The sequence below is a fragment of the Strongylocentrotus purpuratus genome, unplaced genomic scaffold, assembly GCF_000002235.5.
Source record: "Strongylocentrotus purpuratus isolate Spur 01 unplaced genomic scaffold, Spur_5.0 spur5_contig_861, whole genome shotgun sequence".
NCBI classification, from domain to species: Eukaryota; Metazoa; Echinodermata; class Echinoidea; order Camarodonta; family Strongylocentrotidae; genus Strongylocentrotus; species Strongylocentrotus purpuratus.
The window spans coordinates 3,897,251-3,918,547 of NW_022145570.1; the positions used below are offsets into that span (position 1 = coordinate 3,897,251).

At 34.9% G+C, this 21,297-nt stretch overlaps 1 protein-coding gene across 2 annotated transcripts in view; it reads right to left on the minus strand.

Annotated features, from left to right (window-relative positions):
* Positions 1-16,276: 16,276 nt before the first annotated feature.
* LOC105445600 overlaps positions 16,277-21,297 on the minus strand; it is a 30,611-nt gene continuing 25,590 nt past the window's right edge. For both annotated transcript variants that reach the window (XM_030999477.1, XM_030999483.1), the window contains exon 6: positions 16,277-21,285. In XM_030999477.1, coding sequence (XP_030855337.1) covers positions 21,226-21,285 — 60 coding nt within the window. In that variant the 3' untranslated portion in view covers positions 16,277-21,225. The remainder of the gene's footprint in view (positions 21,286-21,297) is intronic.

Genomic DNA, 21,297 nt, shown 5'->3' on the forward strand with positions numbered 1-21,297 from the left:
CAGGTATATGAATACGACCTCCTTATAACAAAACTATGAAGAGTCATAACCTGCGCTAAAAAAAAGTTTCTTTTGTTACCGTAATGTACTTTTTGTTTTGCTTTTTACAACAGTATCTCCCATGTGTTTCAATTCATAACTGTATATTAAGCGTATGTAATCTTACATATTCAAATCAATGTTTTATTATATTATTGCAAAATTAAGTCCCGAAGTAAGTTAAACTTAAACTGATGTGTATCTTGCCTACCTTCTTTAATTCATTGATAGACGTTTGCCCTTCAATCATGCAATTTTCTCACAACTGCGCCAGGAGTATTAATTTTGACATACAGGGCGCATTACAACTGTCTAGTATTATTAGGTGGTCTGTTGAAAACAGATCACCTATTGTTTTCGTCAGAATTTTCTTTATTAGGTGGTCTGTTGAAAACAGATCACCTATTGTTTTCGTCAGAATTTTCTTTATTATTATTATTATTCTTTATTTTTATTTATTTCCTACACTTTTTTGTGCCTAGGATAACTCAAGTTCGGTTTCGTCAATTTCATTCAATTTTGGCACAGTCATAGGTCATTGTCATGAGACGTGACAGGAACCTTTTCAAGGTCATCACGTCATCGTGACGTCATCCAGGCGCCATTTTGTGAAATCACGTTATCCATCATATCTTCATGATGCATAAGCAAAGGTCATTCATATCCATATCACATATATTTCAGGTCAAGGGTCAAAAGGTCATGTCATCAAAGGTCACATAAAGGTCATGACGCGCGCGTACGTGCGCGTCAAAATTTTAAAATGCTCAAAATCACTTAACTATTAAAGGAGAGTACGAATCAGGTCATTTTAAGCATTTCAAAATTTTCCGTCCGTAAGTGTCACCGCGCGCGTTGCGCGCGCTCACAACGCGCGGAAAAGGTCAAATTCAAATTGTTTACATGATTTAGATTCCTCTTACCGTAAATGACAATTTACATTAATTTCAGTCACCCTTGACCTTTCAAAAGGCCGTGATCGCGCGTCAAAGTTCAAAATCCGCGCGTGCTGCTATGGGCAATATAATGCAAATTTGATCAAAAACATGACATTTTAAAAATCAAAATAGCTCTTCAGATAATCAATTGTTTCCATTTTTTATATCATGGTTGGAAGAAGCATGAGTTGGAGATATGATTTCATGTGTCATTTGACCCTCAATTAACTCATGACGTCATCATAATGGCCTCCAAACTCAAAATTTCAATTTGCATATTATGACGTCAGCAGATTTTTGGAAAATTGATTGTATCTCTGTAAATATTGATCAATTTTCTTTCAAATTTGGATATGTTCTACCTGAGAATATTTTCTACAAATGCAGTCAACACGCTATTTCATTTTGACAATGGTATCATGGTGTATTTATGCGATTAAAGGAGGCATGTCAATTTTTCACATTTTGCGTGTATTCTCTATGGGACATGACTTTTTCTCAAAACTGGATTCTACATTCTGGTCTTTCGCGAGCCATATCTCCGTTGTTTTATCTTTGTTTACGCTGAGCTTTGAGTATGTTGTAGCTGAGACAATAAGCTATCACAAGTGTGCCCTTTATTTTTCGATCAGATGCCGGGATCATGCTCATATTTCACTTACAAAGTGGGATTTGATAATTCCATTTTCCGTTTACGTGTAATCTCTATGGGAAATGTTTTGGTATATCGGTAACGCACTTGACTTCCGACCTCGAGGTCCCTGGTTCGAGTCCGGGCGTCTCCAACAATTTTTTTTTTTAACTTTTTTTTCTTTTTGACCTTTCACTGTACCATCTCCTTTGAATATTAAAACACGTACAATCGCAAATAATGTAATAAACAACCATATTTACTTTATTATTACCCTATTATCACTTGATCCATTACTTTTTGCGTGTAATCCTTATGGGAGATGACTTTTTCTCAAATCTGGATTCTACATTCTTGTCTTTTGCGAGCAATATCGCCGTTATTTCAGCTTGATTTTTGTTGATTTTTGAGTGTGTTGTAGCTGAGACTTTATACTATCTAAATGTTCTCTCATTTTGTTCAGTCTGATGTCATCATGGTCTGTTGATGATAATCATCAACATCATCATGATCATCATCATCATCATTATCGTCATCACCATTACTATCAAGATCATCATCATCATCATGATCATTGTTTACATGTCTTTATAACTTCTCCCTTTCTCAATACAGTAACTATTTTAATCTATCATAAGACTTGAAGACAGACCACCTTATTCGTCTTCGTGACGAATTAAATTTCTAGTTATTATTATTATTCTTTATTTTTATTTATTTCCTACACTTTTTTGTGCCTAGGATAACTCAAGTTCGGTTTCGTCAATTTCATTCAATTTTGGCACAGTCATAGGTCATTGTCATGAGACGTGACAGGAACCTTTTCAAGGTCATCACGTCATCGTGACGTCATCCAGGCGCCATTTTGTGAAATCACGTTATCCATCATATCTTCATGATGCATAAGCAAAGGTCATTCATATCCATATCACATATATTTCAGGTCAAGGGTCAAAAGGTCATGTCATCAAAGGTCACATAAAGGTCATGACGCGCGCGTACGTGCGCGTCAAAATTTTAAAATGCTCAAAATCACTTAACTATTAAAGGAGAGTACGAATCAGGTCATTTTAAGCATTTCAAAATTTTCCGTCCGTAAGTGTCACCGCGCGCGTTGCGCGCGCTCACAACGCGCGGAAAAGGTCAAATTCAAATTGTTTACATGATTTAGATTCCTCTTACCGTAAATGACAATTTACATTAATTTCAGTCACCCTTGACCTTTCAAAAGGCCGTGATCGCGCGTCAAAGTTCAAAATCCGCGCGTGCTGCTATGGGCAATATAATGCAAATTTGATCAAAAACATGACATTTTAAAAATCAAAATAGCTCTTCAGATAATCAATTGTTTCCATTTTTTATATCATGGTTGGAAGAAGCATGAGTTGGAGATATGATTTCATGTGTCATTTGACCCTCAATTAACTCATGACGTCATCATAATGGCCTCCAAACTCAAAATTTCAATTTGCATATTATGACGTCAGCAGATTTTTGGAAAATTGATTGTATCTCTGTAAATATTGATCAATTTTCTTTCAAATTTGGATATGTTCTACCTGAGAATATTTTCTACAAATGCAGTCAACACGCTATTTCATTTTGACAATGGTATCATGGTGTATTTATGCGATTAAAGGAGGCATGTCAATTTTTCACATTTTGCGTGTATTCTCTATGGGACATGACTTTTTCTCAAAACTGGATTCTACATTCTGGTCTTTCGCGAGCCATATCTCCGTTGTTTTATCTTTGTTTACGCTGAGCTTTGAGTATGTTGTAGCTGAGACAATAAGCTATCACAAGTGTGCCCTTTATTTTTCGATCAGATGCCGGGATCATGCTCATATTTCACTTACAAAGTGGGATTTGATAATTCCATTTTCCGTTTACGTGTAATCTCTATGGGAAATGTTTTGGTATATCGGTAACGCACTTGACTTCCGACCTCGAGGTCCCTGGTTCGAGTCCGGGCGTCTCCAACAATTTTTTTTTTTAACTTTTTTTTCTTTTTGACCTTTCACTGTACCATCTCCTTTGAATATTAAAACACGTACAATCGCAAATAATGTAATAAACAACCATATTTACTTTATTATTACCCTATTATCACTTGATCCATTACTTTTTGCGTGTAATCCTTATGGGAGATGACTTTTTCTCAAATCTGGATTCTACATTCTTGTCTTTTGCGAGCAATATCGCCGTTATTTCAGCTTGATTTTTGTTGATTTTTGAGTGTGTTGTAGCTGAGACTTTATACTATCTAAATGTTCTCTCATTTTGTTCAGTCTGATGTCATCATGGTCTGTTGATGATAATCATCAACATCATCATGATCATCATCATCATCATTATCGTCATCACCATTACTATCAAGATCATCATCATCATCATGATCATTGTTTACATGTCTTTATAACTTCTCCCTTTCTCAATACAGTAACTATTTTAATCTATCATAAGACTTGAAGACAGACCACCTTATTCGTCTTCGTGACGAATTAAATTTCTAGTATTTTAATTGAATTTGTACAAAAACACAATTCAATTAAAATAAATTTGTGACCACTTTTTTGTGTGCACGATTACTCAAAATTGAACCGTGCAATTTCAATTAAATTTGACACAGTCATAGGTCATCTTATTAAGACGTGACAGGAACATTTTCAAGTTCATTAAAATATCGTGACGTCATCCAGGCGCCATTTTGTGAAGTACTCTAAAATACAACTCATGATCATATCTTCATAACCGTAACTCATTTCTCATTCATATTTATAACGATTAAGGTCAATATCCGTCCGATCAACTTAAGGTCAATAAACGCGCGCGAAAGCGTACGCCCGCGCGTCGGTGCGCGCAAAACTAAAAAATGTTCATAATCACTTTTTGATCAAATTAGAGTACGTTTTAGGCCATTTCAAGCATTTCGAGAATTTTGCGTGCGCACACCTTTCCGCGCGCATAAATTTGCGCGCACGTTTTTGTTCGTAATGGTCGAACGCAACCTAAAAACGCCATTTGTTGTCTTACATAGTATTGCCCATTTTTTTCCGAACAATTTGATACCATGTTTATCTCTTTATGACCATTAATAACGAAATGAGCGTCCGTTCAAGGTAAATGTCTGTGCGTGCGAGCTCTTTTGATACATAGCATATGGGCAAAAACATGCCTATACGAAATACATTATTAACCGTATAGAACAAATATTATTGCTCGATCTGAAAAGTCAACGGCAAAATGCGTGGGAAAGTAGTGAGCAATAATCGAGCCAGTTGTACATTTCATCGCGCACCAGCTGCTGGTGACCATGACAATGTATATTACGCATATAACAAAATGCGCACTATGAGCGAACTCCATTGTGACGTAACAATCACACCCTAGGCATACTGTTTGCAGTGTATCTCTGTAAATGTTGATCAATTTTCTTCCAAATTTTGATATGTTTTAGCTGAGACAATTTTCAACAAATACCGTCGCCACGATTTTTCATTTTGACAAAAGCATCATGGCGTATTTTTGCGATTAAAGGAGGCATGTCAATTTTTCACATTTTGCGTGTATTCTCTATGGGACATGACTTTTTCTCAAATCTGGATTCTACATTCCTGTCTTTTGCGAGCAAAATCGCCGTTTTTTTCGCTTGGTTTTTGTTGATTTTTGAGTATATTGTAGCTGAGACTATATGCTATCTAAATATTTCCTCACTTTTTTCAATCAGATGTCAGGATCACGCTTATGATCATCATCATCATTATCATAATGATGATAATCATCCCCATCAAAATCTTCATGATCATGATTATCATCATCAATATCATTATCATCGTCATCATCATCACCATTATCATCATCATTATCATAATGATGATAATCATCCTCATCAGCATCATCATTATCATGATTATCATCATCATGATTATCATTATCGTCATCATGACAATAATGATAATCATGATTAAGTAGTTTATTTTCAATACTTTGTGTCATATTCATTAGGCCTACTTATTTTAATATTTGTTTGCATTAAATTTGATCATGATCATTATGAATTATCATGATAATTTCTCAATATTTCGTTCATCAGTTCAGCACATCAGTTTAGTTCAGTTCATAAGTTCATCCGTTTAGCTCATCAATTCAGATCATTTCACGACAGTTCAATCTATCACTTCATCAGTTCATTAGTACTTCAGTCATTCATTCAATTCATATCTCAATACATCATTTTACATTAACATCATTTTATTGGGTAATTGAATTGAAGATGAGCATGATCATAAGAATTGAAGACAGACCACCTAATTCGTCCCCATGACGAATTAAATTTCTAGTTAGGTGGTCTGTTATCAACAGACCACCTATTGATTTCGTCAGAATTTTCTTTCTTCTTTATTATTATTATTATTATTATTTATTTATTTTTATTTATTTCTTCACTTTTTTGTGTGTCGGATAACGTAAGATTGGTTATGTCAATTTGATTCAATTTTGGCACAGTCATAGGTCATTATCATGAGACGTGACAGAAACATTTTTAAGGTCATTAGGTTATCGTGACGTCATCCAGGCGCCATTTTGTGAAATCACGTTATCCATCATATCTTCATGATGCATCAGCAAAGGTCATTCATATTCATATCACATATACTTTAGGTCAAGGGTCAACAGGTCATGTCATCAAAGGTCACATAAAGGTCATGACGCGCGCGTATGTGCGCGTCAAAATTTAAAATTGCTCAAAATTACTAAACTATTAAACGAGAGTACGAATCAGGTCATTTTAAGCATTTCAAAATTTTCCGACCGTAAGTGTCCCCGCGCGCGGTGTGCGCGCTCACAGCGCGCGGAAAAGGTGAAATTCAAAATGTTTACATGATTTTGATTCCTCTTAACGTAATTGACAATTTACATTAATTTCAGTCACTCTTCATATTTCATAAGGCCGTGAGCGTGCGTCAAAGTTCAAAATCCGCGCGTACTGCTATGGGCAATATAGTGCAAATTTGATCAAAAACATGCCATTTTAAAAATCGAAATAGCTCTTCAGATAGTCCATTGACCCCCAATTTTTATATCATGGTTGGAGAAAGCATGAGTTGGAGATATGATTTCATACCACCCTGACTCGTACAAAGTGAAATAAAGTCATCATATTGGCATCTAAACTCAAACAAATGTATTTTGTTGATGACGTCATTCTTGTCTTTGTTTATTTGAGATTATCTCACTTATCGGTGATCGATCTTCTCCCAGATTTTGTTATGTTGTAGCTGAGATAATTCTCTATCAGAAATATGTCATTTATTTTTCATTTAGATGACGTCATCATAGTTAAATATTCGATTAAAGGTGACAATGCATAATTTGTCATATTTACGTGTTATGTCTATGGGAGGTCACTTTTTTCAAAACATGAATCTGCATGACAAGGTGTTTTAACCAGGATCTCGATTGTTATTCAATAGTTTTCTCCCAAATTTTAGTATGTTGTAGCTGAGACTATTAGCTATCTAAATATTTCCTCAATTTTTTTAATCAGTTGTCAGGATTATGCTTTTGCTCATCATCATCATTAACTTTGTCGTTTTTATCGTCATATAACATTATCATTATCATCATCATCATCACCTTTACTATCATGATCATCACCATGTTCATCATGATCATCATTGTTTACATGTCTATATAACTTCTCCCATTCTCAAATCTATCATAAAACTTAGACAGACCACCTTATTCGTCTTCGTGACGAATTAAATTCTAGTATTTTAATTGAATTTGTACAAAAACACAATTCAATTAAAATAAATTTGTGACCACTTTTTTGTGTGCACGATTACTCAAAATTGAACCGTGCAATTTCAATTAAATTTGACACAGTCATAGGTCATCTTATTAAGACGTGACAGGAACATTTTCAAGTTCATTAAAATATCGTGACGTCATCCAGGCGCCATTTTGTGAAGTACTCTAAAATACAACTCATGATCATATCTTCATAACCGTAACTCATTTCTCATTCATATTTATAACGATTAAGGTCAATATCCGTCCGATCAACTTAAGGTCAATAAACGCGCGCGAAAGCGTACGCCCGCGCGTCGGTGCGCGCAAAAACAAAAAATGCTCAAAATCACTTTTTGATCAAATTAGAGTACGTTTTAGGCCATTTCAAGCATTTCGAAAATTTTGTGTGCGCACATCTTTGCGCGCGCATAAATTTGCGCGCACGTTTGTGTTCGTTTTTTTTTTTTTTTGTCTATCATAGTATTGCCCATTTTATTCCGAACAATTTGATACCATGTTTATCTCTTTATGACCATTAATAACGAAATGAGCGTCAGTTTAAGGTAAATGTCTGTGCGTGCGAGCTCTTGTAATACATAGCATATATGGGCAAAAACATGCCTATACGAAATACATTATTAACTGTATAGAACAAATATTATTGCTCGATCTGAAAAGTCAACGGCAAAATGCGTGTGAAACTAGTGAGCAATAATTGACCCAGTTGTACATTTCATCGCGCACCAGCTGCTGGTGACAATCACAATGTATATTACGTGTATAACAAAATGCGCACTATGCCCGAACTCCATTGTGACGTAACAATCACACCCTAGGCAAACTGATTGCAGTGTATCGAAAATTCGTCAGCATATTTTTGGAAAATTGATTGTATCTCTGTAAATGTTGATCAATTTTCTTCCAAATTTTGATATGTTTTAGCTGAGACAATTTTCAACAAATGCCGGCGCCACGATTTTTCATTTTGACAAAAGCATCATGGCGTATTTTTGCGATTAAAGGAGGCATGTCAATTTTTCACATTTTGCGTCTATTCTCTATGGGACATGACTTTTTCTCAAATCTGGATTCTACATTCCTGTCTTTTGCGAGCAATATCGCCGTTTTTTGCGCTTGGTTTTTGTTGATTTTTGAGTATATTGTAGCTGAGACTATATGCTATCTAAATATTTCCTCACTTTTTTCAATCAGATGTCATGATCATCATCATCATAATGATGATAATCATCCCCATCAAAATCTTCATGATCATGATTATCATCATCATTATCATTATTATCATCGTCAACATCATCACCATTATCATCATCATTATCATAATGATGATAATCATCCTCATCAACATCATCATGATCATGGTTATCATCATCATGATTATCATTATCGTCATCATGACAATAATGATAATCAAGATTAAGTAGTTTATTTTAAATACTTTGTGTCATATTCATTAGGCCTACATATTTTAATATTTGTTTGCATTAAATTTGATCATGATCATTATGAATCATGATAATTTCTCAATATTTCGTTCATCAGTTCAGCTCATCAGTTTAGTTCAGTTCATCAGTTCATCCGTTTAGCTTATCAATTCAGTTCATTTCACGACAGTTCAATCTATCACTTCATCAGTTCATTAGTACTTCATTCATCAATTCATATCTCAATACATCATTTTACATTAACATCATTTTATTGGGTAATTGAATTGAAGATGAGCATGATCATAAGAATTGAAGACAGACCACCTAATTCGTCCCCATGACGAATTAAATTTCTAGTTAGGTGGTCTGTTATCAACAGACCACCTATTGATTTCGTCAGAATTTTCTTTATTATTATTATTATTATTATTATTATTATTATTCTTTATTTTTATTTCTCCCCGTTTTTTGTGGCCCGGATAACTCAAGTTTGGTTTAGTTAATTTCATTAAATTTCGGCACAATTATAGGTCATTGTAATGAGACGTGACAGGAACATTTTCAAGGTCATTAGGTTATCGTGACGTCATCCAGGCGCCATTTTGTGAAATCACGTTATCCATCATATCTTCATGATGCATCAGCAAAGGTCATTCATATTCATATCACATATACTTCAGGTCAAGGGTCAACAAGTCGAGTCATCAAAGGTCACATAAAGGTCATGACGCGCGCGTATGTGCGCGTCAAAATTTAAAATTGCTCAAAATCACTTAACTACTAAAGGAGAGTACGAATCAGGTTATTTGAAGCATTTCAAAATTTTCCGTCCGTACTTGTCCCCGCGCGCGGTGCGCGCGCTCACAAAGCGCGGAAAAGGTCAAATTCAATTTGTTTACATGATTTAGATTCCTCTTACCGTAAATGACAATTTACATTAATTTCAGTCACTCTTGACCTTTCATAAGGCCGTGAGCGCGCGTCAAAGTTCAAATTCCGCGCGTGCTGCTATGGGCAATATAATGTAAATTTGATCAAAAACATGCTACTTTATAAATCGAAATAGCTCTTCAGATAGTCCATCGACCCCCAATTTTTATATCATGGTTGGAAAGAGCATGAGTTGGAAATATGATTTCATACCACCCTGACTCGTACAAAGTGAAACAAAATCTTCATATTTGCATCTAAACTAAAGAAAATGTATTTTGTTGATGACGTCATTTTTGTCTTTGTTTAATTGAGATTATCTCGCTTATCAGTGATCAATATACTCCCAGATTTCGATATGTTGTAGCTGAGATAATTTTCTACCAGAAATATGTCATTTATTTTTCATTTAGATGACGTCATCATAGTAAAATATTCGATTAAAGGCGACAATGCATAATGTGTCATATTTGCGTGCTATGTCTATGGGAGGTCACTTTTTTCAAAACATGAATCTGCATGACAATGTGTTTTGACCAGTATCTCGGTTATTATTCAACAGTTTTCTCCCAAATTTTAGTATGTTGTCGCTGAGACTATATGTTATCTAAATCATTCCTAATTTTTTCCGATAAGATGTCAGAATCACGCTCATACTCATCATCGTCATCATCATCATCATCATCAATATCATCATCATCATCATCATCATCAATGTCACCATCATCATCATCATGGTCTGAAGATGATCATCATCAACATCATCATGATCATGATCATTATGATCATCATCATTAACATTATCGTTTTTATCATCATATAACATTATCATCATCATCATCATCACCTTTACTATCATGATCATCACCATGTTCATCATGATCATCATTGTTTACATGTCTATATAACTTCTCCCATTCTCAAATCTATCATAATACTTAGACAGACCACCTTATTCGTCTTCGTGACGAATTAAATTTCTAGTTATTATTATTCTTTATTTTTATTTCTTCCCGTTTATTGTGCCCTGGATAACTCAAGTTTGGTTTAGTCAATTTAATTCAATTTTAGCACAGTCATAGGTCATTGTCATGACACGTGACAGGAACATTTTCAAGGTCATCATGTTATCGTGACGTCATCCAGGCGCCATTTTGTGTAATCACATTATCCATCATATCTTCATGATGCGTACTCAAAGTTCATTCATATTCATATCACATATACTTCAGGTCAAGGGTCAACAGGTCATGTCATCAAAGGTCACATAAAGGTCATGACGCGTGCGTATGTGCGCGTCAAAATTTAAAATTGCTCAGAATCACTTAACTACTAAAGGAGAGTACGAATCAGGTCATTTGAAGCATTTCAAAATTTTCCGTGCGTACTTGTCCCCGCGCGCGGTGCGCGCGCTCACAACGCGCGGAAAAGGTCAAATTCAATTTGTTTACATGATTTAGATTCCTCTTACCGTAAATGACAATTTACACTAATTTCAGTCACTCTTGACCTTTCATAAGGCCGTGAGCGCGCGTCAAACTTCAAATTCCGCGCGTGCTGCTATGGGCAATATAATGTAAATTTGATTAAAAACATGATACTTTATAAATCGAAATAGCTCTCCAGATAGTCCATCGACCCCCAATTTTTATATTATGGTTGGAAAAAGCATGAGTTGGAGATATGATTTCATACCACCCTGACTCGTACAAAGTGAAACAAAATCTTCATATTTGCATCTTAACTAAAGAAAATGTATTTTGTTGATGACGTCATTTTTGTCTTTGTTTAATTGAGATTATATCGCTTATCAGTAATCGATTTTCTCCCAGATTTCGATATGTTGTAGCTGAGATAATTGTCTATCAAAATTATTTTATGTATTTTTCATTTAGATGACGTTATCATAGTTCAATATTCGATTAAAGGCGACAATGCATAATTTGTCATATTTGCGTGTTATGTCTATGGGAGGTCACTTTTTTCAAAACATGAATCTGCATGACAAGGTGTTTTGACCAGTATCTCGGTTGTTATTCAACAGTTTTCTCCCAAATTTTTGTATGTTGTAGCTGAAACTATTTGCTATCTAAATATTTCCTCATTTTTTTTAATCAGTTGTCAGGATCATGCTTATGCTCATCATCATCTTAAACATTATCGTTTTTATCATCATATAACATTATCATTATCATGATCATCATCACCTTTACTATCATGATCATCATCATGTTCATCATGATCATCATTGTTTACATGTCTATATAACTTCTCCCATTCTGAAATCTAGCATAAGACTGAGACAGACCACCTTATTCGTCTTCGTGACGAATTAAATTTCTAGTTAGGTGGTCTGTTATCAACAGACCACCTATTGATTTCGTCAGAATTTTCTTTCTTCTTTATTATTATTATTATTATTATTTCTTTATTTTTATTTATTTCTTCACTTTTTTGTGTGTCGGATAACGTAAGATTGGTTATGTCAATTTGATTCAATTTTGGCACAGTCATAGGTCATTATCATGAGACGTGACAGGTACATTTTTAAGGTCATTAGGTTATCGTGACGTCATCCAGGTGCCATTTTGTGAAATCACGTTATCTATCATATCTTCATGATGCATCAGCAAAGATCATTCATATTCATATCACATATACTTTAGGTCAAGGGTCAACAGGTCATGTCATCAAAGGTCACATAAAGGTCATGACGCGCGCGTATGTGCGCGTCAAAATTTAAAATTGCTCAAAATCACTAAACTATTAAACGAGAGTACGAATCAGGTCATTTTAAGCATTTCAAAATTTTCCGTCCGTACGTGTCCCCGCGCGCGGTGTGCGCGCTCACAGCGCGCGGAAAAGGTCAAATTCAAAATGTTTACATGATTTGGATTCCTCTTAACGTAATTGACAATAAACATTAATTTCAGTCACTCTTCATATTTCATAAGGCCGTGAGCGTGCGTCAAAGTTCAAAATCCGCGCGTACTGCTATGGGCAATATAGTGCAAATTTGATCAAAAACATGCCATTTTAAAAATCGAAATAGCTCTTCAGATAGTCCATTGACCCCCAATTTTTATATCATGTTTGGAGAAAGCATGAGTTGGAGATATGATTTCATACCACCCTGACTCGTACAAAGTGAAATAAAGTCATCATATTGGCATCTAAACTCAAACAAATGTATTTTGTTGATGACGTCATTTTTGTCTTTGTTTATTTGAGATTATTTCACTTATCGGTGATCGATTTTCTCCCAGATTTTGATACGTTGTAGCTGAGATAATTTTCTATCAGAAAAATGTCATTTATTTTTCATTTAGATGACGTCATCATAGTAAAATATTCGATTAAAGGCGACAATGCATAATTTGTCATATTTGCGTGTTATGTTTATGGGAGGTCACTTTTTTCAAAACATGAATCTGCATGACAATGTGTTTTGACCAGTATCTCGGTTATTATCCAACAGTTTTCTCCCAAATTTTAGTATGTTGTAGCTGAGACTATTTGCTATCTAAATATTTCCTCATTTTTTCAATCAGATGTCAGGATCATGTTCATACTCATCATCGTCATCATCATCATCATCAATATCATCATTATCATCATCATCATCAATGTCACCATCATCATCATCATGGTCTGAAGATGATGATCATCAACATCACCATGATCATGATCATTATCATCATCATCATCATGGTCTGAAGATGATGATCATCAACATCACCATGATCATGATCATTATCATCATCATCATTAACATTATCGTTTTTATCATCATATAACATTATCATTATCATGATCATCATCACCTTTACTATCATGATCATCATCATGTTCATCATGATCATCATTGTTTACATGTCTATATAACTTCTCCCATTGTCCGTGCGCGCGAGCTCTTGTAATACATAGCTTACAATTTTAGTATGTTGTAGCTGAGACTATTTGCTATCTAAATGTTTCCTCATTTTTTCAATCAGATGTCAGGATCATGCTCACGCTCATCATCATCATCATCATCATCATCAATATCATCATGATCATCATCATCATCATGGTCTGATGATGATCATCATCAACATCATCATGATCATGATCATTATCATCATCATCATCACCATTACTATCATGATCATCATCATGTTCATCATGATCATCATGATCATCATTGTTTACATGTCTATATAACTTCTCCCATTGTCCGTGCGCGCGAGCTCTTGTAATACATAGCATATATTGGCCAAAACATGCCTATACAAAATCCATTATAGCTCTTTAGAAAGTCCACAGACCCCCCAATTTTTCTCCATATTTGGATAGAATATGACTCGTAGATTTCATTACAGGTCTCATTTGGCCATTATTTATATCCGGACATCATCAAAATAGCCTCGGGTCTCAAAAAACGAATTTGCAAATTATGACGTCAGCAAATTTATGGAAAATTGATTGTATCTCTGTAAATATTGATCAATTTACTTCCATATTTTAAAAATGTGGTAGCTAACACATTCTTCTACAAGTTCAGTATTCATTATTTTTCAATTTGGTGACGTCATCGTAGTGAAAATTTCAATTAAAGGCGACATGTCAGAATTAATTTGCGTGTTTTGCCTATGAAAGGTGAATATCGTTCACATCATGAATCTACATGGCATTGTTCTTTGAGCAGTATCTCGCTTATTGTTGCTGTTTTTATCCCCAATTTTAGTTTGTCATAGCTGAGACTATGGGCCATAGGAGACGTTTCGTTTTTTATCAGAGGTTGGGATCATGTCGAAATTTGGGCATGTTTAGCAAGTTTACCGAATTAACAATCCTCTATCGAATACCTGAAGGGGGCGCTATACCACTTTTAATCATGGCCCTATATCGTCATTATCGCGTACATTATCATTTCATTATCATCGGCACACTTCATGATCGTAATTCAAGAGCCTATTTATGCTAGAAATATTGAAGGCATCGTTCTCAATTTCATCTCTCCTCCCTCTCTCTCTCACTTTTCTCTTGTTCTGTTTCCCTTTTCCTCTCTTGTTCCGCCCCTCTCTTTCTTTTGGTCTGTCTCTGCATCTCACTTTCTCTTTCTACACGTTCACGCTCTCCCGCTCCCTCTCTTGCCTTGCCTCCCTCCTATTCTCTTACTCTGTATCCCTCTGCATCTGCCCTCCCCCCTTTTTTTTTTTGTTACTTGTCTCTTATCCTCTCCCTTTCCCGCCTCTGGTTCTAGTTCTCTTCTCTATTATGTATTGTAATGTTCCTCAATAATTAAAGGCGACATGTCAGAATTTTCTTAATTTGCACGATTTGTCTATATAAGAAACGTGTCTTTTGTTTTTTGATCAGATGCTGGCATCATCTCGAAATTTGAAATCGGTGGGTAATTTTTGTTTGTTTTTGTGACTATCGTCTTATATTTGATTGTATCACTTTCTTCGACAATTATAACATATTATCATATAAAATCACAAAGTAATAACATGGCTTATTTTGCGTGGTATATCTATTGGTGAGTAATGTCCATAGTTTGCGTACAACCTTATGGAAAACCTGATTCCTTGCTTATTCTATATAGGGATAATTTCCCAACTTTGCTACAATATAAGATCGCCTACGTGTATGATGCAAGTCTCCTTCCCAGACGTTTATATTTTACCAGTTTTTCAGCCCAGGTTTATGCAGTGTTTATGTCTCTCCCATAACTTGTCTCTTAGTTTCTCTATATAGTAAATATTCAATTTTATATCCTGCATCAAAAATTTGTTGGCTTTTGATTGGTTGAGAGCTCGTCACATGACCAGAAATATTTGACCTATTTTTAGAAAGTACTATATGAGAGTAATATTTTGGTTTACTATTTGGGAGTTGAAAAAAAAAATGTGAATCTTTTTTTTTAATTGAATCAATTTTTTTTCTTCAAATCTTAATTTAATGAAAACAAAATATTTCTAATCTTTTTAGATAAAAATTGACATTTTTTTTCTTCCAAAAAATGTTGTTTTTGTTTTAAATAAATTGTTGATGCAGGATATAAAACAAATATACCATGCCTTCTATTCGAGGTACTGGTTAAACTATGGGCCTCGGTGACCCCAAAAGTACCATTTGCTTCGGGGCTGTGCCCCTCAGCAAATATTACTATTGGAGTCACCTCTTGCGCATAGTTTTAACCAGGACCTCTCAAGGCAGTGTATATTTGTATACTATTTATGCTGGAAATATTGAATGCATCGTTCTCCATTGCATCCATCTCTCCCCCTCTCTTGCTCTACCTCCCTCTTCTTCTCTTGATCTGTCTCTCTCTCTCTCTCTGCCTCTCTCTCTTTATCTTACTCTCTCCCTTTCTCGCCTCTGACTTTCGTTCTCCCTTCATTATGTCTTTGGCTGTTTCTCAATTTTCTCTTGCTCATCCCTTTGCACTTAATATTTGTATTACTATGAAGTCCCTGTCACGGAAAAATGACAATCATACTTGATAGTTTTAAGTCATGACTCAAAGAGAGTTTATTCACCTTTGTTATGGTGTATATGCATTTCGAATTCGAAAAGAAAATCTCACTTCCGTCAGGGTAACATAGTAATGAAATAATTCTCAATTTCTCATATGACAATTAGCCTCCCAATTTTTAAGAACAAATTACTCAAATGAATTTTCTTCACAAATCGAGAGTATTATAGGCAATTACAATAAATCACATTCCACATACCTGACTGAAATAAACTTACAAAGTCAACCCGACCAAAAAAAATGTTATTACCATCTGTCTATGTAAATTACATTCATGGCAATTGTCACCTGTACAAATAAAATCTTTCTTGACCTTGACCTAGTAATAGCTGTATATTAATAACCATTAAAATTATCCATTTAAGCTTATCTTTGGTCAATTTCATGACAAAGTGCCTTTTCTAGGAATCACATAATCATAAAGCAATCATGACATCTTCCCATTTGTTTACATAAACATGACGTTGTGTGTCATAAATGGATGTTGATAAAAACTATTCCTCTTAAGTCGTGAAAACTTTTACCATAAAAATGAAAAATTATCTTCTCAAAAATAGTTCCTAGGTACCGAACTTTGTTCTCAAATTCCTAGATACATACTTTTAAAACAGTTCAACATACAAAAAACGCTGGGTCATACATATCTCATGAAAATGTTTAGTGCAAACTGTTTTAAATATTTACTGCACATTAATTATCATTAAAGCTTTCTCAAGGCAAAACTTCAAACATAACATTCTTCATCCCATCCATCATTACATGATATCAGAAGGTCATGACACAACATAGCTCATATGACTAAATTCCAATCCTAGTCAATGTAAATGTACTTGTATATCCAGGAATCTCAGTTCTAAACCTATGGTTTAATCAACTAATTTTAGAATCTACAATAAATAATATGACATTCTTACTTTTATCACCTAATTCATGAGGCTTAGATGCATTTCATTTCCTTTGTTCATGAGTTGAAATCTGCAAATGCAATTCTAAATGCAATTACTATAACATGTTTTCAATAATATGATTTGTTATATTTGTTATGATATTATACAGCACATGAAGCTCAGAACTTTAATATCATGGTAAAGCTTGAGCTTGGTTATAAGTGTACAAACACCTTTGAATAAAACCTTTCAATAAAAACAATCCCAACATAGCACAACAATATCATGCTATGGGATAATAAGCATTAAACAAACCCATGTATAAATATAAAACTTCAACTTTGTGCTGAATATGTCATATGTATGACATATTCTGCACAAAGTTGAAAAGCTAGAACATGAGTATACGTAAATGTTCATGCTACAGTTCATATTAGAATTTGTGAAAAACCTGTTAAAACAAAGTAGAGATTATCAAATGTTCACATCATCACCTGAAGACAATTTCTTTGACTCAAAATTAAACAATTATCGAGCATTAAAGAGCACAATCCATTGTGTTAAGCATCAATAAGTCCTCTCTGATATATTTAGATTCATAAGGTGGCTGTGTAATTATCAGTCTCTTTCTGTGATCCAATTTATCAGTCCAAGTTGAAAGTAAACATGTATGCTGAAAAGTTGAAAACATAGTCTCTGTGGTAACAAGGAGTATTGTTTTTCATGGAAAGTTCATCATCTCGGTCGACAATATCATGGTTTGTTTTTTTATTCCAACATTTGAGATCACTGAACACTTTAAAGATGACCGTCGACAGAAGTCCAAATCTAATTATGGCAAAACTCACATTTAAATCTGTTTCAATGTCCACAATGGCATAGCTCCACATTAAAGTTCAGAACGAGTATCATACGTAGACATGGTTCAGAATAAACATTGGCAAGGTTCAAAATTGTAGTGAGTAATGTTCTTGCATTTGCATAAACTACAATGCATATATATATACTGCTGTAATATCTTCTTCTCCATATCAAATCCATGATACAAATCCAATAATTGACAATGGTAGACAGACAAAAAAAAAATCCATGTGTAGTGTATTTTGCATTCTGCTATTGTTGTATAATTATCTTCCCATGGTAATAACTTCTTACTAGCATAAGCAATTGGACATTCCATTTCTGAATGCTATTGCATAAGCCCAGCACCCACACCCCTGTCAGATGCATCTACCTTCAATACAAGCAACTGATTCTCGACATCTTCTGCAGAATCCCCACACACTTTCCTACTCTCTGTACACAAATCAAAGCAGCCAGCCACTGACCAGTTAACCTCCTCCCTCAGAAAGTATTTCTTAAGATTAATGTGATATGTCTTAGGAACACAATTAACATCTACAATGTAGTCATAGTTATACTTCACACCAACCTCAGGGAATGGACCCATCCATTTCAGCACAAACTTGTTCTGATCAGCAGAATTTTAAATTGTTGTTTCATGACTTTTCCCCTCAAGTCACTATCTTACACACAAGTCACATGTTTGGATATCATTTTCATCGAAATCGGATATACCTGTAAGGTGTTACATATCAATTAGTATGCTCATATCATCAAAAAGTGCTATAATTGCATATATTCATATAATTTATGTACATGTACAGGCAGAAATGTGAATACTGAAATAGATGTATAAGTGAGAGATATGAATTGATATCAAATTGCTTTGATATGTTTCCAAAAGCAACTCGATATATTCCAGAACAAAAGAATACATTAGAAATAAAAAATTTGATCGAGGGCTTAAAACCAGAACTGTCTATGTCCAAAAAAGCAAATTTGAGTCAAATACATTTGAAAGTTTGATTGCATGCATAAAATCTGAAAAAGGTGAAGTAGTTATGTTCAATGTGATCAACTTATAAATAATACTTGGTCACACATTATACATGGAGGTCATGGCATGTGAGTCATGATCCTTTTCATGGCTTAAATGTTCCTTTATACCCCACACTATATGTCCTTTATTTACAAGATAATTATTTAAACATAACATTGAAGATTTGACAGAATTTTAGGAGCATAACGTGGTGGATTAATAACAAAGTACTTCCAGAGCATGTTAATTGTTATTTAAATGACGATCTTGTCATTTTTTATGTCTTTCCTTGAATGTAATCAATAATTATGCAACATCATTGTCATCAACTCGTCTTGAAGATGGGAGTGCCAAATACCATCCACGGAACTCTTCAGGAATGGCTAGGCCATTGCACAGCTCGATGAGATCCTTCTTTTTAAGGTTCTGATTTGAAGCTTCTCTTGGTAGGCAAGGTCCAGATTACGTGGAACTGATGGTGTCCCACGCCCATACACGCATATCTTCTTGTAGTCAACTGAGTACTTATACTTGTAGCAGATGATGCCTGGCTCTTCCTTCCTGTATTAGAAGCTCTCTACATGTAGCCAGTTGAAGACATGTCCATCTTCGTCTCGCCGTTTGTTCTTCATGGTCTGCTTTGAGAGATTCTGCAGATCATGAAAGTCTCCATGACACATGTTTATGACCTTGTATGGAGGCCAACGTCTTGCTTTGTGGAAGATATTACCCAGTGGTGCATTGTAAAGACATTGACGTTCTTTTTCAATTGCAGAATGCATGCCATCGCATTCCATGTGGGAATGCCCGCTCTCCAGAAAATTGTGCGTGATGACTTTGAGATGTGTGTTCTGGACGGCATAGAGGAACATTGCAGCCATATTTTGGTTTCGATTTTGTCCCCTAATGTGTTAGAAAATAGTGATACTTCATCTACCATTTCAGATAAATCATTCAACCATTTGAAGTGGCATGTGCCCATATCATTACTGCCATACTTCCCTTCTGCTTTGGACCAACAGTATAGCTGCTTGCTTCATTTGGTGGGGCCTGATTGTATATACATAGATGGTAGACACAAAGCTTGCGGCTGTAATATATTCAAGAATGTTCACTGCTTGGGATCTGTAGCACACTTTGCCAATCAGAAGAAGCCAAGACAAAAGTCCCATTTTCAGCAACTGCCTTGGCCTTGTCCCTTGCTTTGGCATCTTGAGCCTCTGTTTTTTCGCATGAGATGGGCTTCATACTCTTCCTTGAAATTCTCCTTCTGCTCTCCTGACAACTGGTCACACTTCGTACATTTTGCACATTGGTCTTTTTTATTTATCATAACAGCTTTTCTGGGCAATGAAATGATGTTGCTTGGCCACAATCAGTGAAAGCTGCATGGGGTATCCCATCTGCTTTAATAGTAGAAAACTGCAAGTATTGTGCAATTCTTAATACTGCAATGAATGCGTGACAGTACTTGTAACAGTCTGGACATTTCTGGCATGAAAAGTAAAATGGCTAATGGACACACATGGGACATAGACAGTTCTGGCACACAAACCTACATGAATATACAGTAATTTGGTGGACTTAACTCAATTTCACCCAAAATGGACATAGACAGTTCTGGCCTTAAGCCCTCGAGATATAAAAAATAAAAACAATATAATACATATTAAAAAAAAAAAAAAAAATGAAATTTGCGTATTGATAAGTTATGCAAATTTACCTTTGCATTTTCAAATATCAACGCCTCCCCCCCCCCCAAGTCAGTACAGAAAGGGTTAAGTATCATGTGAACATCATTGATAGTATAACATTCATTTAATCCTAATCATCACTATCATACTCATTGTTATCAATGAGACATTATAACCCTCCAATTTTCATTAAATCAGAACAACTTACATCATAGTGAATAACCTATTACTAAAACATAGATCACTACCAAACAAATCATCTTTCAGAGAATAACATTCCAGCATTACATCCCGATGATAATATTCATTCATTATCATAAACCATCCTCTTCTTTACTTTAATACTTGCATGTCTCATTGTCACATTCAAGCTTGATCTCTGATTTGAGTGTCTTCTTCAGAGAGATGGCTGCCATGTATGCTGTCTCCTACTCCAACCCAGTTGAAACATGAGCACTTAGCAAGGTTCATGGAATGATCCAACTTTGATATACTGATCAGGTCGACAATCATTAAACTGAAAAAGAAA